Source organism: Vigna unguiculata, chromosome 8 (genome assembly GCF_037176805.1).
Source record: "Vigna unguiculata cultivar grain cowpea cultivar isolate G323 ecotype 2 chromosome 8, ASM3717680v1, whole genome shotgun sequence".
Lineage (NCBI taxonomy): Eukaryota > Viridiplantae > Streptophyta > Magnoliopsida > Fabales > Fabaceae > Vigna > Vigna unguiculata.
In genome coordinates, this window is record NC_140799.1 from 29453420 (window position 1) to 29478219 (window position 24800).

The following is a 24800-nucleotide window of genomic DNA, read 5'->3' on the forward strand; positions in this document are numbered from 1 at the left end:
AAGTAAGAATGGTACACTTTTTTGTGAAATTGAAACAATCCTATGACAAGATTTAGGTAAAAATCAATTTTATTGTACCATAAAATACTCCATACAATTCTATTCACTACATGATTTTTTAGATTTAGAACATTTTTCTAACATTTTTCTGTTAAATATTGTCCTAATGACTGCATCCTATTTTGAAAAGAGCATGAGAACGAAGATACATGCCCCAAGTGTGGCGCTTCTAGTGATAATTAAGTTACCAAAAGAAGTAGCAATACTTTTAATTAAGTTAAGCTCATTCTTCAAGATTTTATGCTCCAAAGTTATCAATGTTGAATTATTTGAATGTTTGGATGTTGAAATTGCATTGATTCTTTGCGAATTGGAAATAATTTTCACTCTATCTTTTTTTGTTATAATGGTTCATCTATCAATAGATTTAGCATATGAAGCTAGAATTGCAGGACCCGTGCATTACTGTTTGATGTATCCAATTGAGAGGTAATTTGATTTATAGTTTTGTGCTTTTATAGGTTTCTTTTTAATTTGTACTTTAGTTTTATACTTTTATGCTCATAGGTTTCTTCTTAAGTTAAAGATCAATCTTTGACATTTTGTTCCAAGAACTTAGATGACGATATCCAAACAATTCAATAAACAAGCAAGGAGTTTAGATGGTCCTATAGGAGATGGAGTCATGACAAGTTTGGATCCTCTTACATGCCGATATGTGTATTCAATTCTGATGCTATTAAACCATTTCTCAAGTAAAAAGATATGCATACTCGAGAATACATATTATTACTACATGTTATTATATTCCAACGCACCCCCATCACGCTGAGGTACATACATCTCGTGCGGGAGTCTAGAAATGGGTGGTCCGATAGCGACCCTATAGTAGGTGGAACAGAATGTCCAAGAAATCTCACTAGAATAAGCTTTTTTTTAAAATAATGGCTTTGATACCATGTTAGAAGTGGACCTTTAAGCCTAACACAATCCCATAAAACTGGCTTGTAAGGTGATGTTTGCAGCTCACTTATATATTATGAAATTGCCTTATCTCTAGTCAATGTGGGACTTCCAACAGGTTGTCAAAAGGGCCAAATACAGTTGCGAGAAGATTTTCTGCATATGCAATAAATGGCTAAGTTTGTCATTGAAAGTCATGAAAGAAAAACACAAAATTTAGGGGTTATGGTTGTTTCATCTATAGTCAAGTTTAGAAGCAAGAAAGATGAAAATCCCTTGGTAGAAAATGTTACTTACTATGGAGTTTTCAAAAATATAGTTAAATTGGATTACTATGGACATTTCAAGTTTGTTTTGTTCAAATGTCATTGGTTTCAAATTAAAGAAGATGGTTTTGGATTGGTACTCATAAATTTTTGAAGGTTGATCTATGAAAATGCTCCTTTTGTATTTGCATCTCAAGTAAAGCAAGTGTATTATACAAAAGACCTAAATGATGATTGGCATGTTGTTACTAACACCACCCCTAAAGATTTGTTTGATATATATGGTGATCTAGAGAATGGTGATATGGAAAAGCACTTGGATGATCAATTACGAAGTTCAATGTTTGATCAATTTACGAATGAAGATGAAAATATTTGGTTTTGGGACGATGTACCTAGAACAACAATTGATGCAAGTTTAACATATGATGAAGAAACAAGAGAAGAACCTAGACAAAAGTCACTTGATGATTGAGTTCACAATTTAAATTGCTTATGTTTTTATTTTTATACAGTGGTACAATAACTTGTTTTTCAAGAAGTTGCGACCACTAAACCTGTAGTGGCGAATTTTGCAATTGAAAAGTGAGGAATATCTCAATATCCCATTCTAAAAGAAAGAGGAGAAGGCGTGATGTTTGGGTTTGTGAAGAATCGACAAAGGTTTCTAAAGGTGAAAGGGTGCTGCAAGATTGAAACAAGGTTTCGACTTTTCCTCTTCTGCATCCAACAACGACATTCCCAAACCCGACTCTGCCCTTGCCTCCTCCTCCTCCTTTATCTTCAAATTTGTCAAAGTCATCCGTCACATCTTCCAAGCCTAGGATTTCTAGCAAGGAAGGATATGAGTAAAAGATGAAGAAGGAGCAAAGATAGATACAAGGGATCGCGGAGGTAGAGAATTAAAAGGGTTTCTCCTCGCAGAAAGCATAGGTCAGAAAAGGCGATGAATGATATAGGGAAAGTGAGTGAAACGAGAAAGGGAGAGAATGATGCAACTGTTTATTTCAACCTAATTGAACTTTATGAGGGTATGGAACGTTCCACTCTTCTAATTCCATTTTTTTCCTCTCTATTTGGCAGAAATTATCCATACTTCTTAAATACTTTTTTCACCAGGTCTTTGAAACTAGTAATGTTTGGAAATGAATTATTTTTCTTGATGTATCGAACGTTGATGTTAGGTACACTAATCTTGAATGTTCTGAAAATTTTTCCTATAGTCGAGTAGTTGATAATGAAATGATTATGTTAATCACTAACACAAAAAAGCCTTTTAACGTCCGACATTTCCGACCTTTGACGTTTGCCCAAACACCGACGTCGTACCGGGTGACGTCAAAATAACGTCAGAAAAATAGTAGACGTCACTTGACGTCGGTCCTTTAAGAGTCCGACATTATCCAACATTGGGGCCAATAACAGTAGACGTCAATTTTTGCACTGAAATGAGGGAAAAACTTGAGCAATTTAACGTCTATCAGAGCCCGTCAGACGTTAAATAACGTGGCCTTGGTACGGTCAGACGTTAAATAACGTTTGTCATGGCACACCAAACGTCAAACTGCTCCATTTTTTTAAAAAAAATTTGACTGTTTTTACAACATCCATATACCTGAAAATCAAAAAATTTCTAGAACAATTTCATTATACTTTTAGCACAATTCTGGAGTTACAGTTATATATAATAGAACTTAAGTTTCAACATATATTCTAAACTAATATAAATAACAACAAACTAAAAGTTTCAACATGAAATTCTTGTACAATAAAGTTTTTGAAAGGAGTTCTAATTCATGTGGTATCAACTCCATCTCTCCAATAGATATGCTGCCCATTCCTGTCTTAGTGTGTGGATAATGTCATCTGGCAGAGGTGATGGATTCTTGAATCGCTGAAAAAGTAATACAATTTCATTATGTATGAATATCATTCTTTAAAGTTTGATATGATTTATAATATGTGAAAGATATATATAATTACCTCTATCCATTCATCTTTAATTGCAGCTCGAATGATTGTTCTTATCCAAGACATGACATAATATTCCCATTTCCATGAATCTTCTTGCTTGTTACACCGAACATTACAAATAAAATAAACACATCAAAGTCATAAGTTGACATACAGAAATTAATAACTTTAAAATGAATGAGTTCTAACCTTTGGATATATGACTTTAAGTTGTTGGCCTCTAGGCTTACCCACAATTCTAATGAAATTTTGGAAACATAAAACATATGTAAGTTTTTATAACTAAGTAGATACATAGGTTAGGATTGAAAAAAAAATAATACTTACTCTTGTAACATGTTTTTAAAAGCTGGTGGAATCTTCCTATGGCATGAACAAAATCATACAACTAGGCATTGTCTTGGAATGATGAGACAAAGTTGCCAATGATACCTACCATCAATCACAAGTACTTAGCCAAAATAATTAATAATACTTCACAAAATATTATTAGCAAAAACACTTACGAATCAATGTATGGTGCAAAGTAGATCTCTCTATTTGACTCAACCATCCATGTTTGCAAATAAAGTTTGATGTGGTCAGGTGAGTTTCCCGAAGGTTGAATTATGTGAGGTTCAATGAATCCATAGACGGAAGATCGACCTTGGTCCACAATGACTTTGTCCATGTACCTACAAGAAGACAGTTAGGTATAATATTAAAAGGTACCAATTCCTTGTTTTAAATATGAAATACAATAAAAAAAAATCTTACATGCACCATAGTTGTATGACTAAAATATTTAACATCTTGTCTCCTGTAATGATCTCTAGTGTATCATTCAGGTTTAATGGGACATGACAATGGAGGCCAAATACTTTTAACTCCCACTCTAGCTCTACTGGTCCTATTTTCAACTTGTGTAATTTTAGAAGCAGCTTTTCTAGAGGATCATCTTCTGCTTTTGCCATTTCATCATCTTCACGTATAACACGTGGACGTCAGACCGGCTGTTTTTCAGGACGAGTGGACTGAAATAAAGATTTAGAAAGGTGTGACGTTAAAAGTTTTATAAATTGTAAGATTGAACTACTAAAAACATGATGTCATAATACCTTTTGTGGGCTAAAGTATGGCATGATCAATGCTTTAGGCCAAGCAATAAATGTGCCTAAAGCTTCCCCAACAAATTGGATTTCTGAAGTTGGCACAGGCACTTAAGCATGGGGATCTCGAACTTCATCAATCATCACACGCGTATACTGGGGCAATAGAGGAACATCATGGATAGTCTCCCCACCCTGAAGTTATCGTCCTATGGCCACTACGCGCGCGAGGTCTTCATCAACCAATAGCTCATACTGACTTGTGTAGTCAGTATGATCTACACCAGAGCATGAGCCTTTTGTACTCACACGTTGTCCTGTTGGAGCTTGAGTGGGTAATGCCATGTTCTGTTGCTGCATGGACTGAAGCTTTTCTTCAAGTGTTCTTTGTATTTGTTGTTGTTGTTGAAGTTGTTCCATAAAATGTTGCTCCATAATTCCCATGCGTTGGTTGAATCTTTCCTCCATTTGTTGCTCCATCTTCCTCAAGGCCTCTTGACTCAACGATTCGTTACTTCTTTGTGGAGGACCAAAGTAATCTCGAAGACCAATGGCACCTCCAACACCGCGCACACGTCCTGGGTGCTTTGGCCTTCCAATTGCCGTTGTGAGTATATCGTCCCGACCATGGCCAACAAACAAACCCTGAGTCTCTTGCTCAATTAATTCATCCTACACCACAAAAGAAAGTTTAATCAAAAGAAGAAACATATGAACTATGATAGTCAAATAAGGTTTGTACTTACTATTTTTTGAGATATGATTTGAGCTAATTGTGATGTCATTTGCCCATCGGACTTAGTCCGAGTAGCCTTCCACATCTCGTACCTAGGAATTGCATCCACTAGGTCAGGGGACTCAAGTCCCAGAGACTGTGCACGAGACTTTTTCAATTTTTTCTCCAATAACGCATAGCCACCTCGAAAGAGTACATGTGGTGTATCATTAAGCCTTTGTCTTTCTTGGGCTGTTGTCCTTTTTTCCTGTCACAAATAACATTATTTAATAGTTTTAATGCACAAATGTATGACTAGTGTCACTACAAACAAATTTAACAAACAAACCTGCTAGTCTCTAGACTCTCTACATGCACGAAATTGCATCCACTCCTCCTCATAGATTTTGTACTTCTCACAAGAAGTGTCATGTTGTCTATCTCCAAACACATATAAACGTGTGAGCCTTGCCTTGAAGTCCCTCCATCTGGTGGCTATGTGAGATAAAACTTTCTTTCTAATTCGCTCAGTGTTCAGAGTAATCTCAAATTTGTGTTGTTTAAAACATAAAATATGTTATGTTAACAGCAACATAAAAAAATACTATAGTTGGTTTAAGTAAACATACCACAAGATCTTGCCATAGGAGGTTGTTCTCAACCTCCGCGACGTCATCCCAACATGCAATTGCAATAGACACTTTCGTTTTGGCCAACATTCCTATGTAGCTATGGTACTTTTTTTCCCAAGGGCCACTGGGTTCACCCGATCGAGGATCAATGTGGACCAACATCCTCTCTTGTCGGTTTGTGACATCCGACAACTGAGTCACAGATCTACCAGGTCCCTCCTGGTCTGATTCGGAGCTTGTCATACTTGAAACATATCATTAGGAAATGTTAACAATGAAAATATACTCAATTAACCTCTATTATATTAAAACAACAAGAAAAATAAAAAATTGTAAATGTGACAATATTATTAAATAAACACCTATCAAGAAATTATGTTCTCCCATATGCCTTCATTGTGATCACTTCGAATAGCATGGATGTCATCAGTTACATCATCAACTTTGTCTTGAATGGTTCTTGATGAGAAAGACGTTGTCTCAAGTATGTCTAAACAATCTTCATCATCATTTACGTGCATGTTTCTTCCTTCTAATACAACTGATAATTTCTGATTAGCTGGATTAATGACATAAAAAATTTGTCTTGCTTGACTAGCCATAATAAATGGTTCATTTGTATCACTCATCTTATTAAGATCCACCAAAGTAAAGCCAAAGTCATCTGTGCCAACACCCGAATTACTATCAACCCATTTACATTTGAAAACTGGCACTCTAAAAGTCACATAATCAACTTCCCATATTTCGTGTATTATTCCAAAGTAACTCATGGATGCTGTAATTGGATTCTTGTCCTTAGAACTGACAAAATGTACAGATTCAGCTTGAAGTGTAACCCCACTATTTTGAACTCTACTTTTGTCATCTTCCATCTTTGAATAGAAACAATGATTGTTTATGTAGTACCCGCCATATGTAATGACATCATTGTTCGGTCCACGAGCTAGCCTCAATAGAGTTTCAGAAACAGTTGGAGTCGCGTAAACCTTTTTCTTAAACCATGATAAGAATGTTTTGTTATGTTCATTAAGTGCCCATTTTTCACTCATTCGTGGATGTGCTGATTTCGTTTCATCAATGTGTTGCGTAATGTAAGGAATGACCTCTACAGTGTTGTTTAAGATGTACAAATGGGCTTGATCAACTAATTTTCTACTAACACTTTGAATCTTCACTCCACGCACACCCTTACCTTCACATTTACCTTCATGTCTAGTCTTAGAAACTCCAATTGGTTCATAACTTGGCATATAACTTGAGCAGAATTCAATGGCTTCTTCTACAATGTACCGCTTTATAATTGAAGCTTCTAATCGATACTGATTCTTGACATATCCCTTTAAGATTTTCATGTATCTTTCCACTGGGTACATCCATCTCAAGAAAACTGGCCCACATAATCGAATTTCCCTCACAAGATGAACTATCAAATGAACCATGATATAGAAAAATGAAGGTGGAAAATACATCTCCAATTGACACAATAGCCTAATGGCCTCATTTTCCAAATCGTCTAACACTCGAGGGTCAATAACTTTCTTGCATATGGCATTGAAGAACATACACAAACGTGTTAGAATTCCTCTAACAGAAGTAGGTAAGATGGCTCGAAAAGCTACTGGTAAAAGTTGTTGCATCAACACATGACAATCGTGAGACTTTAAACCGACTAACTTTAGATCTTGCATAGAAACAAGGCTACGAATATTTGAAGAGTAACCTTGGGGAACCTTCACACTTCTTAAACACTCACAAAATATTTGCTTCTCTTTTCTAGAAAGAGTGTGACAAGTTGGAGGCAGGTAGGTTCGTCTTCCAATTGATTGTGCATGTAACTCAGAACGGATGCCCATTTCAACCAAATCTTGACGTGGTTTAACTTCATCTTTAGTCTTTCCTTTTACATTTAGTAAAGTCGCGATGACGCTATCACATACATTTTTTTCAACGTGCATCACGTCTATACAATGTCGTACATCAAGTTTACACCAATATGGAAGATTAAAGAAGATTGATCGTTTCTTCCAAATGCTTTTCTCCGTGGTCTTTTTCTTTGGATGTTTCCCAAACACAATGTCAATGTTTTCCACTTGGTTGTATATTTCTTCACCATTGTGGGGTCTCGCTACAACTTCATCCTCAAGACTTCCATTAAATGCTTTTTTCATTCTACAATAAGGATGATTTCGAGGAAGGAACTTTCGATGTCTTGTGTACACAGTTTTCTAACTGTGCTTCAATTGAATATAAATCGTGTTTTTTTTACAAATGGGACATGCAAAATGACCTTTAACACTGTAATCGCTCAAGTTTCCATATGCTGGAAAATCATTTATGGTGCAAAACAACATTGCACGCAAACAAAACAATTCTTGAGAATATGAATCATACACATTGACACCTTCTTCCCATAACAGTTTCAAATCATCGATCAACGGCTTTAGGTACACATCAATGTCATTTCCAGGTTGTCTAGGACCCGATATCATCATAGACAACATCATATATTTCCTCTTCATGCACAAAAAAGGAGATAATTTGTAAATCATCAACAAAACTGGCCATGAACTATGTTTGCTACTTAAGTTCCCATAAGGATTCATACCATCTGTAGCAAGTCCAAGTCTTAAGTTTCTTGGCTCAACACCAAATTCTGGAAATGTTTCATCAATCTTCTTCCATTGTGGAGAATCAGCTGGGTGTCGAAGAAGATTATCACACTTTCTTCCATCAACGTGCCATTTCAGGTTTTTTGCATCTTTTTTAATGGAAAATAGTCGTTTGAATCTAGTTATTATAGGAAGGTACCACATCACCTTAGCAGGTGGACCATCTTTGTCTTCATCGCCACTATTTCCATCAACTTTCTTTTTAAACCGCGATAAACCACATGTTGGACACGTCTTCAGTGAAGCAAACTCGTCTCTGTATAAAACACAATCATTTGGGCATGCATGTATCTTTTGATATTCCAAACCCATTGGACATAAAAATTTCTTTGCCTCGTAATTACGGATAGGTAACGTGTTATTTTTTGGAAGCATCTCCTTTAACAACTCCAACAATTCTGTGAAACTTGTATCCGTCCATCCATGCCTTGCTTTTAAACTGAATAATTTCAAAGTTGCTAACAGTCACGTAAAGTTAGTGCATCCTGGGTACAATTCTTCCTCTGAATCGGACTTAAGAGAATCATATAAATGAACTTTTCCAAAATTTTCCTCCCCAACATCACATACCATATCTTCTAAATGATCATTCATCGAGTCGTCTACATAATTTGTTCCTCCTGACGTTGTAGGCTTGTCTAATACTTCTCCATGCCAAGTCCAAAGTGTATAACTTCTCATTATACCAAAGATGAATAGATGATCACGCATTGTTCCCAAGTCATGACGTATTTGAATAAGACAACGAACACAAGGACAAAAATATGTCCTGTTACTTGAGATTGTGTGTTCTTGAACATATTGCAAAAACTCAGAAACCTCATTTTCATACTCTTCACTTATGCGACGCTCATTTATCCAGCTTCGATCCATACTATGTTCGTAAAAAACTCAATCAATCTCAAACTTTTAACTCTCACAAGGTGAGGCCCTACCCATTCAAAAAAATTATTTTTCATAATTTGCTAACACATATACAAATAAGTCAAACATCATAAATTTCACAAAATTTTGACAGCATTTCGCATTGGTCTCTGAAGTACACGAAATGAAAGTGATTAATCATGATCACAATCAAGTATGCATCAAGAGAACAACACAAATTAGCCTCAATTGAAATTTTATGAAATTTATGCGTAAACCTCAATGTACACATTGTAGCAAATTATGAAAAATAATTTTTTCAAACTGTCCAATCGGACAATTTCAAGATTTAATACAAACAATTAAAAATTTAATCATTTGTACTAAATCTCAAATGGGAACTAAGTTTCGCTCACTATATACTATAAGTATAATAAATCTACATATATAAAATTACAGTGCAGCAATAATATTCAAAAATAAAATGCAATGAGAATTATTTAAACATGCATATATCTAATAATAAATATAATTTTATTTCGTAATTTTACAAATATCATTATAAAATTTTAAATAAAAAAAATAGGCCAAAAAATTAACAAAAAAAAATAGTCTAAGACTAAAACTATAATGACATTTATAAAAAAATACAAATAATTCTATACATGCAATGAACAAATATATACATACAATGAAAAACTAACCTCTTCTAATTGAAAGACGAACTTTGAGAGGGAGTCTAGGGTCTCCGCACACTACTGGCCAAATGGGAACGAAGAGCAAGTGGGACGAATCTCAAAATGCTGCAAATGGGGATGAAAACGGAAAATAATCGGTTCAAAATGCGTAAAATCAACCCATAATCAAACCCCAACAAGTTTGATGGTGAAAACCTTTCGAAACTCACCTGGAAGGGGTCGGAAATGGCGTCACCGGCGGGAACTCTCGTGGAAACGATGAACAGCGCGAGGGTTTCTGCATATCGCACAGAGATAAACCAAAACTTAACGTTAGGGGTGTGGTATCCGACGTTAAGTGACGTCTGGCGCGTCCTGGTCCGACGTAAAGGGACGTCTGGCGCGTCCTGGTCCGACGTCAAGGGATGTTTGTTGCGTTGGGGTTCGACGTCCTTTTTTGAGTGATGTCGAGGTATCTTTTAACAGACGTTAAGTGACGTCTGCCCGCTCCACGTCAGACGTTAAAAAGGTCCCGTTATTTACAAAAATGCCACCGATCATTTTTAACGTTGGGCTTTTTTTAGGCAGACGTTATTGGGGTGACGTTAAAGGGCTTTTTTGTGTTAGTGAATGTTACACAGAAAACTTAGTTTTTGGCACAAATACTTACGTTGCCTTGTTTGCTATTGTAGTATATGGTCATTTGATGTTAGAAACTACTAGTTAAGGTTGCTATTATCTAGTTATTATCTAGTCATATATCTGAAAAGAGCTACCTGTTACAAACCAAAATTTTAAAGTTTCACCCTTATAATGTCGATATAATTTATAAATATTTGCTCTCTAACTTGCCAAATGAGATGGTTTGTTTGTATACTCGATACTTTTAAATGTAGCTGCACATTATTCATTAAAGGGTGTCAGTTGGGAGGTGCACATTGGTCAATTTAATCCTTTTTCTAATTCCTTCTTAGAGCCATAAGTACAATTTTCCTTGAGTGCTGGTTGTTCTCCATTCTCAATAAAAGTCACAAAACTAGTACATTTTAACATTTTTAAGTTCTATGTACACATTTCTATATTATTTTTATACTCTCCTTTATATAAGCTTTCTTAAATTTGTTGATTTCTGTAGTTTGCTGACCCTGTTATAGGAAGGTTGGATGCCAAGGACTGAATTAACCTATTGCTAGTAGTTGTCAAGACCAGTTCTAGCAGGTTTGTCATAACCTAGTAAATAGAAGTTCCATTATGTATTAAGTAAGATTCATTTTCTAGTTACCAACTTGAAAATTTTCAATCATATCTAGTTATTGAGTCTTGATAAATTTTCTTCATTGCTTTAAAGGGAATCTCATGAATTCTGATTTCTTGATTGTACAATGCATGTTAACAATGAAGGGATTGATGGAGTAGTAACCAAATCAGTTCTCCTCAACTGTGGGGTGAGTATCCAGGCCTTTTCCAAATGGTAGTTAATAGACATGGAAAGTTGCATACTTGCCCATAGAAAGACCTTATATTGTTCAAGGTCTTTGAACTACATTATTTTTCTATTAAACAATTCTTAACTTGTCAAATTAAATTATCCTACTTATCTTGGTAGTATTCAGAATGTTGGAACTTGCCCTTTTTGCAATGTTAAGTAATAATACATGACAATGTAATTGTTAAAAAGGTTGTGATTGTTGAAATTTCTATATCTGCAAGATATTCTAAATTAGGAGTCTGGGTTATCATTTATTTATTTTGTTTCTAGATCAAGAAGTTTTACTTTCGCTGCTTTACTCACTAATGGGATATACTTCATCTCACTACACTTAAACCAGAAAGGCCTTGATAGTTGTAATATCATGTTGCATACTAAACTACTTAATTACTTCATAAATAGCTAGGCAATAAACAAACCCAGGCTTTGCTTCTAGAAGCTTAACATGAAAATATTATTTTGAGTCAAGCCTTTATTCTATTAATTTGATTATTTCTTTTTTGCTACTATAAGAGAAAAACCAACTAGTATATTCATCCATAAAGTACATTGGTAGTGAAAAATCACCTACTGAATGTTTAAACATGTATGGTAAGTTTTCAATAATTGTGTTATAGGCTTTATTGCCATTTTGAAATTTTGAAACTTAATGCATGGTTGATTCACTATCTCCTTGGAAACAAAGATAAATATAATTTAACTTGTGTACTTGTTTTTTGGTTTAGATATCTAAACTAAGAAATTGTAATATAATTGTAATTAGGTAAGTTTCACTGTATATATATAGTGAAAGCCTAATGAGGAGTGGAAGTTCACTACATTATATATTGTTTTACTAGTTAGGACTTGTGTTATTATTGTTTTACTAGTTGGGATTTAAATAAGGGATAAGTTGAACTTTTTATTTTCTTATTGTTACAGGATATTGGTGAAGATCAAGAGGAAAAAGAATGATAAAAAATCTAAATGTTATATGAAGATCAAGATAAAGAAGAATAGTGCAGTTAAGATAAATTGTACTTTTTTTTTTTAATTTTAGAGAACATACTTTTTATTTAGTTGTAGACATTTTTACTTATGGAGCTGAAGACAACATTACAATATAAGTTTGCAATATATGGAAATTTTCAATTCCATTATATATTAGAAGTCTTATTTAATTTATTTTATTTCAACTATTTTAGTAGGATAAATCTATTTTAATTGTTACTCTTCAAATAAAACTATTATATCTCATTTAAAATAGCATTATCTAAATGTATAAATAAAATAAAATTTTTATTTTAAAATTATTTTTCATCACTCCCTTTTTATAAGCCTTGTTTAAACAAATATATTTTGTACCACACATTCATAAATGTGGCTTATAGAAATAAGCAACATGAAAAAAATCGTTGCATTATACTAGCATGGAGACTATTATGTATTGGAATACCTTAGGCAACATTTTTTAACTGTTGCATAATAGGCAACGGTTTTCTAAATTGTTGCATATTAGGCAGCAATTTTTGCATTTCCTGGCCTAAACGATAAAAAACCATTACCTCTAGTATAGGCCACGACCACCTATGCAACGACTATAAATTTGTTGCCAATTCGTTGTCTAATGTTAAGGCTTATTATCAAGAAGAAAATGGGGTCCAACAAAGTGTCTTAAGACTCATGGTTTGAGTCATGAAGATCACATTCAAGTTAGACTAAATATTCTTGGCTAACCTATTGGTCAATATATTTGGGAACATTGGCTAGGAATGCAAACATTGCTCCTTTGACATACACACCTTGGAGAGAGTTGAAAGATAATTGGGAGAGGATATGTGGCAAATAGTCAAGGTATCATTTTTTTTTTCTTATCATTGATATATGCTTTCTATTTCTTTCTGAACTGATTTTGGACCAATATTGAAAACTAAATGCCAATATATTAGTGTTAAGAGCTATACAACTCACATCTATACAACTTGTGTGACTTCTGTCTTTGTAATTTTTTGTGCTTTAGACGAATTCTACCATGGGAATTATGTTGTCATGTTCTTTTTGTTATACCCTACAACCACATAAAGCGAAATCAAGTAAATTCTCACAATGCTATTAGATATTAGTATTTGTAGAATGCTATTAAATCAATTCTTGTGACTTTGTGGGATAGTCAAAATAGGGTTTGAACTTTGGACTTTTTGAATGTTGTTTATTTCCATTTGGAGTAACTTTATGGTTTTATTTTGAACACACAAGTTATTTCGGAATTGATATAATGTTAATTCAAATATGTTTTGGTGTAGTCAAAGTTTAATATAGAAGAATGTGGTAAAAAAGTGGGTGTTGCAAAGTATTGGTTCAAGTTGGAGGACTCACAAATGTCGCTTGAAAAATGAGTTCTTTAAGCCAAACATGAAAGAGGAGTACAATTTAAAGAATCAACCATCCATTATTCCACTTGCACAGTGGAAAATACTTTTTAAGTTGTGGAAATCTAACATGGCTAAGGTAATAGTAATTTATAGTTTATTTTTAGCTATGTTATTTCCTCCTTATGCGATAAAGGTGCTATTTTTTTTTATTTGTTGGTATTGGATGTCGATTCTCGTATTAATTAGATGTTGAATTGTACAAATTTGATCTTTTTTCTACCTTTTGGCTAGGTTACTTTGTTACTTTGTGATTAAATTTTTCCTTTGCTCATGTGGTGTTTTTATTTTAAAGGAACGTAGTGAGAAGAATAAAATTAGCAGAGCAAAGTATACATTTGTCCATACCATAGGATAAAAAACTTACGCAAAAATTCGTGAAGAAGAGGTAAGAAGACTAGTTAAGGACCATTTTTCTTGTGCTTTTGTAAGAATATTGGTTGAACTAATCTTACATATTTTATTTCAATAGAGGATGAAGAATGTTGATGCTAAAGAGCCCTCCTGTGTAGAAATATTCTTTTTGACATATAAGCCAAAGGATGGAAATAAGATAAAGTATGGAACAAGTACAATTGTTGTATGAACATCTCTATCATTTATCCTTAATTTTGTTTGACAATTATAATTCTTTCAAATTAAGTAGATGTGCTTTGATTTTCAGTCAGAGCTTGAGGATGCCATTGCTTTACACCCTAAAGTAGAGGAAAGCACAACTCAGGATGATCTATTTTCCCAAGTCTTAGCTTTTTACGCACATATGGAAAAGGGTTTATACCTACAAATTTATGGAGAACTAAGTCTACAATTAAAATCCCGAAAATAATAGATAAAGTAAAAAGGAATGCTAGAGTACATATACAAGAGGAGATGCAAGTAAAATTACAAGAACAATGGGAAGCCATCAAAACTGAAATGTTTACTAGTTTTAAAACATTTTTGGCTCAGTTGTAGACATGCTTTCCAATAGCAGCAATTCCAGATTTTTCTAGCATGTGAAATCTAAATTTAAATGAAAGAGATATGAAGGCATGTTTTTATTCAACATCATTTTAGGTCATTATTCGCTTATTGTAAATATATGCATCCTTGTAAATTTGTTTCATTTTTTCTATCCAAATTTAGGACAAAATCAACTCTCATAGGAAGAAAAAGTGAAAGGAGGAAAAAGCTCAAAGGAATCACATCTAACATGATTTTTATTTGTTTCTTTACATCTTATAGTAATATGTCTTGTTTCTGCATGTTTTCCCCTTCCCTTATTATTCATTTATTCATGTTTTAGTTAATCATTTTCCTTTGCCAATATTGTTCATACTTCAAGACATGATTCATATATATTTAATCATTTCCCTTCCCTGTATTGTTCATATTTTTAGTGTATTTTCCTGTTGAGATTGAGATTAATATATTGCTTGATGTGTGTATTAAATATATTGCTTGATGTGTGTTAGGGGTTAAGTCATGAATATTTAAACAGACAAACTTTTGTGTTGATTTTAGTTTATGTGTTGAATTCACAGGGTAATCCTTTAAAAGGTATTCACAAATTAGTGGATCCAAGCCTTGAAGAAAGTTATCCAATTGAATCAGTTCTGCAGGTTAAAGATTTTTTTCTTTTCTTTCAATAATAATTTAATATACAATACATTCAATTTGATTTTCAAGATGATATAAGCCTATTAATTCTTAATCATATTTTTTTTACAAACATTGAATAAGTTGAAAGCAAAAATGTAAGACCCGTGAAATTTAATTAATTAAATAAATAAATAATTAATAAATGCGGGTAGTGGGAGCATTTATGACATTAAATTCTAACTTGTATAACGTGGAAAAGTACTAACTTAAGTGGTTGAGAATACTTTGATTGTGTGAAAGGACTTGGGTTTGAGTCCTAAGTATGCCATTTGTGCGTTATTTATTTATTATTATTTTTAAATATATGTTGATCATGATTGAAGAATGATGTATTCATTGCATTATATTAGTCATTATGAAGTATGAGTTTGTTGAATGGTTTGAACATTGTTTTAGCATTGGCATGATTATGGGTTCAAACCTTGGGGAATCCAAATTAAACTTTATTTTTGCTAAATTAAGTTTTGGCATGAATTTGAAGGGTTAAAGGAAACCCTAACTGAAGTAGCAACCAAGAGGGGCTGGAAAATAGTCCATAATTAACCATTGAATGACAATTATCACATGCATTACGCCAATTTCGTTTTGGAACCATTAACCCCAATTAAGGTGCAATTAAAGAGGGAATAAGGGAGGGAGAGAAGGGTTTTTGAGTCTGCCATTGTTCTGCAACAATTTGAGAGAGAATTCAGAGTAGGAATTGTGTGAGAGATTGACGTATAGGAGCTGAATTGTGAGAGAAAGCCAATGGGAGGCCATTGGCGATCATAGGAAACTCTCAAGTATCCACTTTAAGCAAGGAATCCAGGTTAGGGGAGTTTTACATGTTATCTATTTACGTTTAAGCATGAACTGTATGTTGTATGGTATAATATGCCTGATTGTTCCCTTTAATTGTTGAATTTTCATGTTTTTGGAAATTTCCAGAAACTGCTTGGCGGCACGTCCCTGGCTGCCAGGCAACACATACTATTTTACCTGTTTCTGGGTTCCTGAAGAGGAACCGCCAGGTGACACATGTTATTTTAATCAGATTTCTGGGTTTCTTGATGAACTGTCTGGCGGTGATGAACAACCACCAGGCGACGCGAGTTAAATTCGACTCGATTTGGATGTTTTTGCGTTTTGTTGTGATTTTGTTTAGAGGAAAAGCCAATTGTAGTTGTTAGGGTATGATTGGAGGTCTAAATTCCTTTAAATTCATTTAAATGATTGCTCAATTGGATGGAACAATGAAGATAGGTTCTTAGGGTTTGGCAAACTGGGGGTTTTTATGATTCGTGTATCTCTATGGTAATCAGGTAATGAAATTGTGTTGAAAAATAGACAGAGTTGGTTATCGTAGCTTCGTTATTGAGTTTTTTATGGAAACAAAGAAAAGTGGGCAGAGTGATAAGAAAGGGGAATGAAGGAAGCGATTAGTAGGTGTGACAGAACTTGGAAATTTTCCCAGGACTGATGCACCACCTGGCGGGCTATAGCGTGCCGCTAGGCGACAACGCAGCACCCAGAAGCATTCTGGGGATTTTTGGTGTGCTGAGTTCGTGTTGGGTATTGTGGTAATTTTTGGCATGTAATGGTGTTGATAAACTAGTGAAAATGATTGATTTGAAACATCGTGGGAGTTGGAGGAGAAACTTGATTAAGGAGATGAAATGAGAATTAAAGAGTGAGTTAGCAATAGGTAATTATGGATTTTGGACACTTTATTTATCCAATGAAGCTTTAAATTTCTCGCGTTTTTGGAAAATGATGTATTATTAAATGACGAGTAATTAATGTTTTCCTTATGTTATTATGTAAATCCGTAATATCCTAATGGGATGTTACAAAAGACACCACAAAAAAGAAATTTTAGTGGTGCTAAGCTCAAGAAAGGTGAGAAGAAATAAGGATTTTGTCATGATTGAATACATTGCTTGTATTTGCAATTTGTTGAGAACATCTTTTCTTATTGTTGCAGACTTTTTTTCTTATTGTCGCAAACTTTATTGTTGATGCCTAGCAAGTCATGATGCTAGTGCAATTAGGTACTTGTTAGTAGAATTTTATGGAGCATTTTATGGGACAATAAAATTGTATGAAGCATTTTAGGGTACACTAAAATTGAATTTTACCTTGTCTTAGGATTGTTTCAATTTCACAAAAAATTTATTGTCCTTATTTCTATATATATAAATTAGTAACAATTTTAAAATGTTACAAAAAGGCAATTCATAACCTTTCTTAATTGTTGTAAAATAAGATAATTAGTAACATTCATTTAAATGATATAAAATATATAGGTAACATTTTCATTAAATGTTAGAAAATATATAGATAACATTTTTCAAATATTACAAAAAAATTAAATTCGTAATAATTTTTAGATGTTAATAAAGATGCTAATTGGTAACATTTTTAAAAATGATACTAATAATACGTCAAAATGTTACTAAAACATTTTGGTAACATACACTATATATAACATGTGTATAAATGTTACTTTTGCAGATGGTAACATTTTTTTAGACTTTAGCAACATGTTTTAAAATTTTATTGAAAGTAATATATGTAATAGTGATTGTCCCATAAAATGATTCATAAAATGCTACAAACAAGTACCTAATTGCACTAACATATTAGGATTTTTGCACAAATATAAAATTTGATCACCTTACTAAATGCAAAGTCGAAAAATTTGTTTAAACCATCTAAGTACATGTCAAAAGATCTTGGTTGACACATCCAATGTTGTCTATGACTTTGGTTTTCTCCTTAATTTTTCTTGATAATTGTTTCGACTACTATTAAGATAATAGATATAAAAGATATAATTGACTTAGATAATTGTTTCATATTTGTGATCTAAAAATATATCAATCATGAAATCAGATTGGTGTTGCAATGTAAACCTATTACCTTAATAAAGGAAAAAAGAAAAAAAATAACACAAGTAGTTGAAGATGTTCTAAATAATCAACATGTTCTACAAACTTACAACCATCCTAACTTCTACAACATAATCATGATTTTGTTATAAAAAAAATTTAATAAGTAATTAAAAGAAAATATTTTGATGAGAAAATAGCCAATGGTGAAGAATAATAACACCAATACTTGCCATGTAATTTTCTTTCTCAATTTCCACAACTCCCTTCAGAGTCTGATGCAATACCAACTCCTTGGATGCCTCCCTTCTACGTTTCTAGAATCGAGTTATGTCATTGATTTGTTCAAAGTAAAAAAATAATATTGGAAAAGTATCACGCAAAAGGTTGCCCTTCTCAAGAGAACATTGAATGGTGATTATGGGACCTTAATCATTGCAAGAAAAAAGTCCAAACCATTTTTCCTTTCATTTAAAAAGCGAATGTTTATTGCAGAGAAGAAAGATACAGTGTAACTAGATATTTTTATTTTCATAGTAACCATATAAAAATATAAGGTTTAATTATGTCTTTGGTCCCCATTTTAGAGTCAAAATCTCAAAATGGTACCCAAATTTTTAAAAGTCTCAAAATGGTCCATTTCTTTGTTAAAACGTCTCAGTTTGTCCTTTCCGTTAAGTCAAGGTTGATGCCGTTAGAGGGAGTGTCATGTGTCAGTTTCTCGATATTTTGAATTTTTTTATTATTTTTTTTTTGAATTTTTTTTTAAATTGTTTTAAAAAAATAAAAAAATTGCCACGTGTCAAGCTGTCATCGTGCCACGTGGCAGTGACAGTGACACGTGTCAATATTATTATTTCCTTAGTCTCAATTTGGTCCCTTTATTTTATTTTGTCTTAATTTAGTCCCAATTTTTAAAAAAAATGAACAATTTTGTCCCTCTCCAAATTGAGATCAAATTTAATTTTATATAAATGTTATACAAATATTTTTATTAAATTCGATATCTTTATTCAAATTGATATTGTTATTATATATTTTTAACATAGCTAAGTTTATTTAAAATTATGTTTCACATTCAACTTTACTTAAAATTGTTTTCAAATTTTAAATTTATATATGTTTTATTTTTACATGAACTAGTTAATTTATGAATTTTTTTCTATTAACATTATTTTCTATTAATAACTTTTAAACCATTTTAAATAAAGTTTAATGTAAAATATTAATTAAATGAACTTAATTTGGTTAAAAATATTTACTTGAAATATCAATTTTGATGGAAATATTTGTGTATATTTATATAGAAATTAAATTTGATTTCAATTTGGAGAGGGACAAAATTGCTACATTTTTACAAAAACTGGGACTAAATTGAGACAAATTAAAATAAAGGAACCAAATTGAGACTAAGGAAATGACACCTGGCATAATACTGATACGTGTCACTGTCACTACCACGTCACTCTGTCACTGCCACGTGACACGATGATAGTTTGACACGTGGCAATTTTTTGATTTTTTTAAAAAAATTCAAAAAAATAAATAAAAAATAATAAAAAATTCAAAAAAAAAATAAAAAAATTCAAAAAATTGAGGAATTGACACATGGCACTCTCTCTAACGGCGTCAACCTTGACTTAACGGAAAGGGCAAACGTGAGACGTTTTAACAAAAAAAAAGAACCATTTTGAGACTTTTAAAAATTTGGGTATCATTTTGAGATTTTGACTCCAAAATGGAGACCAAAGGCATAATTAAACAAAAATATAACTTGTATCAAAAAATTCAGTAAGGTGTTTCTCTGCGCCGTGGAACAAAAATGTGAATATGTACGTGAAGACAGAAAATGGGTGAGGGGCAAGATAAAATGCTTACCTTCTTCTTAGTACGACTTCTAGAACTTTCTTTAGAACTATTAAAGGGTAAATAGTTTTATTTTAGTTGGCGAAAAATCTGTAACATCAATATAGTTTTTCTAATAATTTGTATACAGCACCTCAGATATTATTTGATAATAACAATATTACCGCAAGAGACTACTCCTGTAGTAATATAAGGTTTTCAAAACAAACTGAAATAAACTTTCTTCTTAAGATAACTTCACACTGTACTTCATTTTAGAAACATAAAATATATGTAAAGCAACGAACTAATCTAAAACTGATTTATAACATTTTTTCCCAGAAGAACTTCACGAACCATGTTGTCCAAATTAAGAAAAGAAGTTCCGTAGGGGCCAGCAGCAGCACTCTTTGCCAATTCCTTCCATTGCAAGGCTTTCTCTTTCATCTCCTTACCCTTTTCACCATCCATCAACTCCTTCACAAGGCTCTCTATTTTATCTCTCTTAACATCTTCAATCTCCAACCCAACGCCCCATTCTTTGCAGGTGAACCTGCAATTGGTTTGTTGCTCCGCAAAGAAAGGCCAACATATCATTGGAACACCAGCACACAAACTTTCTAAGGTTGAATTCCAACCACTGTGTGTCAAAAACCCTCCAATCGCATGGTGATTCAGCACCTGCTCTTGAGAACACCAACTGGACAAAAGGCCTCTATTTTCTGTTTGTTTCACAAATTCTTGAGGTAAAACAGCATTTTCACCAGCCACAAGATCTGGTCTTATGACCCATAAAAAGCTTTTGTTGCTGTTTCCAAGTCCCCATGCAAACTCAACCAGTTGCTCACTTGTCATAACTGTGATGCTCCCAAAATTCACGTAAACAACACTATTAGGCTCTTTGGTGTCCAGCCACTCCATGCACTCAGACTCCTCCTTCCACAGATTGGACTGAATTGCATTCAGTTCTTTGTCATCAACACTCTTCACAAGAAAATTCAAAGGGCCTATGGAATAAACAGGAGGCAAAATAGACGAGAACGCTTCCAACACGTCATGCTCTAATCTATCAAACGTGTTCAACAGTATCGCAGAAGCTCTTCGAGCCCTCTTGCACTCCCCTTGCACGAAATCAAGCATAAGATCATTTGAATCTGTGGTCCTAATGAAACTAGGAATATCCTTCAAACGAATTTCCTTGATGCCTGGTATCCAATCGATGGTAGTCTCCAAATACCCGTTCGTGACATCACTTGAGTCTACATAGCAAACACACGACGTTAATTTATTAAAGGTTTAAATACTATTTTGATCTTTCTTTAAGTCCAGTTCGTTCAATTTTGTTCCTTTTTTTTACGCGTTCAATGTGATATCTTATTTGCTAAATTATGTTCAATTTCTTTCTTTTCTTTGATACCGTTTAAATAGATGATGACAGAGTTTTCATGCTAACACTATTCACAAAGTTCACATTATGATGGATTGTGTTTTGTTCAAATAAGTTCCTATTTAGTTAAATTTGTTCAATTTAGTCTTATTATCCCTTTCATGGCAATGGTGGTTGTTTCAATGTGGTGGTAGTGGTTGTGTGTTTAGATTGGTAGTGACAGTGGTTTTAATGTAGTGGTGGTTATGGTTGGGATGTTGGTGGTGGTGGTGGTGGTAGGGTGGTAGTAGTGGTTTTAGTTTAGTGGTGATGGGTGGCAGTGACAGTGTTGGTAGTGGTGGCAGTGACAGTATTGGTAGTGGTGACAGTGGTGAATGATAATTAAATAGAAGGTGAGACTAAATTGAACAAATTTAACTAAAATAGGCAAATATTTCAACAAAACACAATCAGTCATAATATGAATAATGTCATGTTATTTGAATAGTGTCAGCCTATACTAGGATGTCAAAAAAATTCATACCTACAGGTATCCGCGGATAAAACCCGCAATGGGTAAGAAATGAATATTGTAAATGGATACTTGTAGGTAACGGGTATGGGTATTTTTAATATCCGCATGTTAACGGGGCGCATACGCGTATCATAGTATCTATACCCGTGGATACCCGTACCCGTTATACTCTAATTTAAATTAAATAAAAAATAAAAAATCATGATTAAAATATTAACATATTGATTTTGAATGAGTTATTTTTTTATCAATTAGTTTTTAAAAAAATTCATTTCTTTGTAAACCGTCATTCAATACTATTTAAATAAGTTATTTGGACTTTGTTTAAAATTTATGAATGTTATTTACTTTATTTTATTTAAATTTACGATTAAAATATGTTGTTAAATATTTATTTTTATTTTTTTGTAAATACCCACGGGTACCCATAGATATACGTGGATATTAAAAAATTATATAGGTACCCGCATAACATATACCCGACAGATATGGGACGGATATTTATCCAGCGGGTAGGGTACGGAGGAGCTACTACCCATACCTTACTCGTCCTATTGACATCCCTTGCCTATATACTCTATTATTATCAATTTAAACGGCGAACACGAAAAAAACAAAATTTAACATAATTTAACAAATCAAGAACCAAATTCAACGCGCAAAAAGATAGATCAAATTAAATAAATTGAACCGAAACAGGAACTAAAATAGTATTTAAATCCTTATTAAATTTAAATAACATAAATACAAAACATGTAAAAAATTGACAAAGGAGTAATAATATTCTGAAAGTCTTTATTTTGTACATGATTATATTATTATATCACAAATAATTTTATAAGAAATAAAAATGATCAAAATATCATTATTTATAATTTAATAAAATTTTGTGTTACCTTCGTCTCCGGCTGAATGGAGAAACTGGAAATAAGTTTATAAGCAGACAAAATAAGTTTATAAAATAAATTAATAACATGTATATACATACACATATTGATGTTTCAAAGGCACTAAAACATTTTTTTTTTTTAAATACAATCAATTAACAATTCTTTCTGAAAAAAAAAGGACAAGACTGAAAGGTATACTTAACTGTCATATTGACGGTTACACACACAATACATATAATGTCTTAAATCATATATGGTTCTACCATTTTTAGGGGTTGAGTGGAAATATAATTAGACTCATGAAAAAAAAAAGTTAATTCATAAAATGAGTATCGTTCCAAAAATTTATGTACATAACTACCAAAAGTACCACGTCGTTTTTAATGGTAACATGGATTAAATAAAATTAGGAGAGATTACCTTTCAGGGGTGTTATGCCCTTCTGAATTAAATGTTCGTATTGAACATAACACATGAACCCACATGCACTGGTTGTCCAAAACAGCACCTCAGGGACACCCAATTCTTCTGCAGCATCAACGGTGAAGCTCATAACACCGTCAGAAACTATGCAGGTCACAGGAGGGGCATCTGAGTTATTAACCTTAGCGAGAAGGTTTCTGAAGTGAGGGAGGCAAGTTCTTCTGGTGGACTCACAGAGGGAAGGAACATCCTGAGTCACATCCACATCGTACTCGGGTAGACCATCGGGGATGGTTTCAAAACGAAATGAAGGGGGACCATTAAGCGAAGAAGCCCCTCTGGATTTAAGAAGGCGTTTATGGTTATACTCGGTGTTAACAAAGGTGATGTGGAAGCCATTGAAGTGAAGGAGTTTTGCCAGCTTTAGCATTGGGTTTATGTGACCCTGTGCTGGGTATGGAATGCACACGGCATGGGGTTTATTCACTATGCCCAAATAACCCATCTTTGTTACCTCTTCCATAGATTGCACTTGTGATATGAAAACGAATATGCAAGTTGTAGCTACATCGTATTCGGCTATCAAACGTTTGATTTTATAGGGGAACAATGGCTTGGCCGTTTTCAAATTAATGTCGATAGACTTCAACTTCAACACCACAATCACATGGGAGAGGTGGGTTAAGGAGGAGTTGTTTGCGTACATGCCTCTTGTATGTGTTGGATAAACTTAAATGTGGTAATTGCATTTAATAAGTTTTGTTATAATTAATTGTGTTAGGAGATTTCAAAGTTCAGGAGTGATTTTCTTTGCAATAATTATGACATACAATAAAATTCATTAATTATGTTTTGGTATCAGAAATTGTGTTTAAGAGTTGAAGTTGAAAGGCCAAAGGTCTAAGTAGTTGATGTATTAACAATATCAAGTAATAATACTAGAAGTATTTTAAGAAAGACATGTTGTAAACAAATTGACATCAGAGTTAGAGAACTTGAGTATTTGAGTGCTTAAGAAAGACTCAGATAGTTAGAAAGTTTGAGGGTGATGGCTAACCTTGCAAAGAGTATGTCCCTACCTAAGATAACAAAATTTGTCAACTATGATAACTGGAGTATACAAATGAAGGCCCTTATTGAATCCTAAGAAGTATGGAAGCAATTGAAAATGACAACCAAGAATGAGCAACTAAAGGACAGAAGAATGCCCAGCTTGCCGCGTTCAGAGCATCGCAAGTGAAGAACAAACCAACTATGTATTTATTGTACCGAGTTATCGATGAGTCAAGCTTTAAGCAGATAGCAAATGTTAAAGCTTCAAAAGAAGTGTGGGATATATTGAAAAAGAAATATAAGGGGGATAATCGTGTAAAGCAGACCAGACTTCAAACTCTTAAAAGCGAGTTTGAGAGCAAGAGGATGAAAGAGGCTGAAAGAGGTTAAAGGAGTGGTCGAATACATCTTTCGGGTTGAGACTATGTT

At 33.3% G+C, this 24800-nt stretch overlaps 2 protein-coding genes and 2 pseudogenes across 2 annotated transcripts; 1 reads left to right on the forward strand and 3 right to left on the reverse strand.

Moving 5' to 3' along the window:
- Window positions 1–4492: 4492 nt before the first annotated feature.
- On the reverse strand, window positions 4493–5881 carry LOC146884368 (uncharacterized; annotated as a pseudogene).
- A 122-nt stretch (window positions 5882–6003) lies between these two features.
- LOC114195040 (uncharacterized) lies at window positions 6004–9183 on the reverse strand. The gene has a single exon (XM_085665220.1). The coding sequence runs from the start codon at window positions 7807–7809 to the stop codon at window positions 6004–6006; it is 1806 nt and encodes a 601-aa protein (XP_085521346.1). The 5' UTR covers window positions 7810–9183.
- A 2050-nt stretch (window positions 9184–11233) lies between these two features.
- Window positions 11234–14747, forward strand: LOC146884369 (uncharacterized; annotated as a pseudogene).
- Window positions 14748–20179: 5432 nt separating this feature from the next.
- Window positions 20180–23879, reverse strand: LOC114193381 (7-deoxyloganetin glucosyltransferase-like). Its single transcript, XM_028083147.2, has 2 exons — window positions 23316–23879; window positions 20180–21363 (listed from the first exon to the last, which is right to left on the reverse strand). Exons 1-2 carry the CDS (start codon window positions 23839–23841, stop codon window positions 20417–20419), a joined length of 1473 nt encoding a protein of 490 aa, XP_027938948.2. The 5' UTR covers window positions 23842–23879; the 3' UTR covers window positions 20180–20416.
- Between the last annotated feature and the right edge of the window lie 921 nt (window positions 23880–24800).

What these genes read in the sequence shown, in the direction of transcription:
- LOC114195040 (XM_085665220.1), bottom strand. Translation starts at nt 7,809, where the DNA reads ATGAAAAAAGCATTTAATGGAAGTCTTGAGGATGAAGTTGTAGCGAGA.
- LOC114193381 (XM_028083147.2), bottom strand. Translation starts at nt 23,841, where the DNA reads ATGGAAGAGGTAACAAAGATGGGTTATTTGGGCATAGTGAATAAACCC. An exon ending in GGGCATAACACCCCTGAAAG is followed by an intron (nt 21,364 to 23,315) that starts GTAATCTCTCCT and finishes TTTGCTATGTAG; the next exon opens with ACTCAAGTGATGTCACGAAC.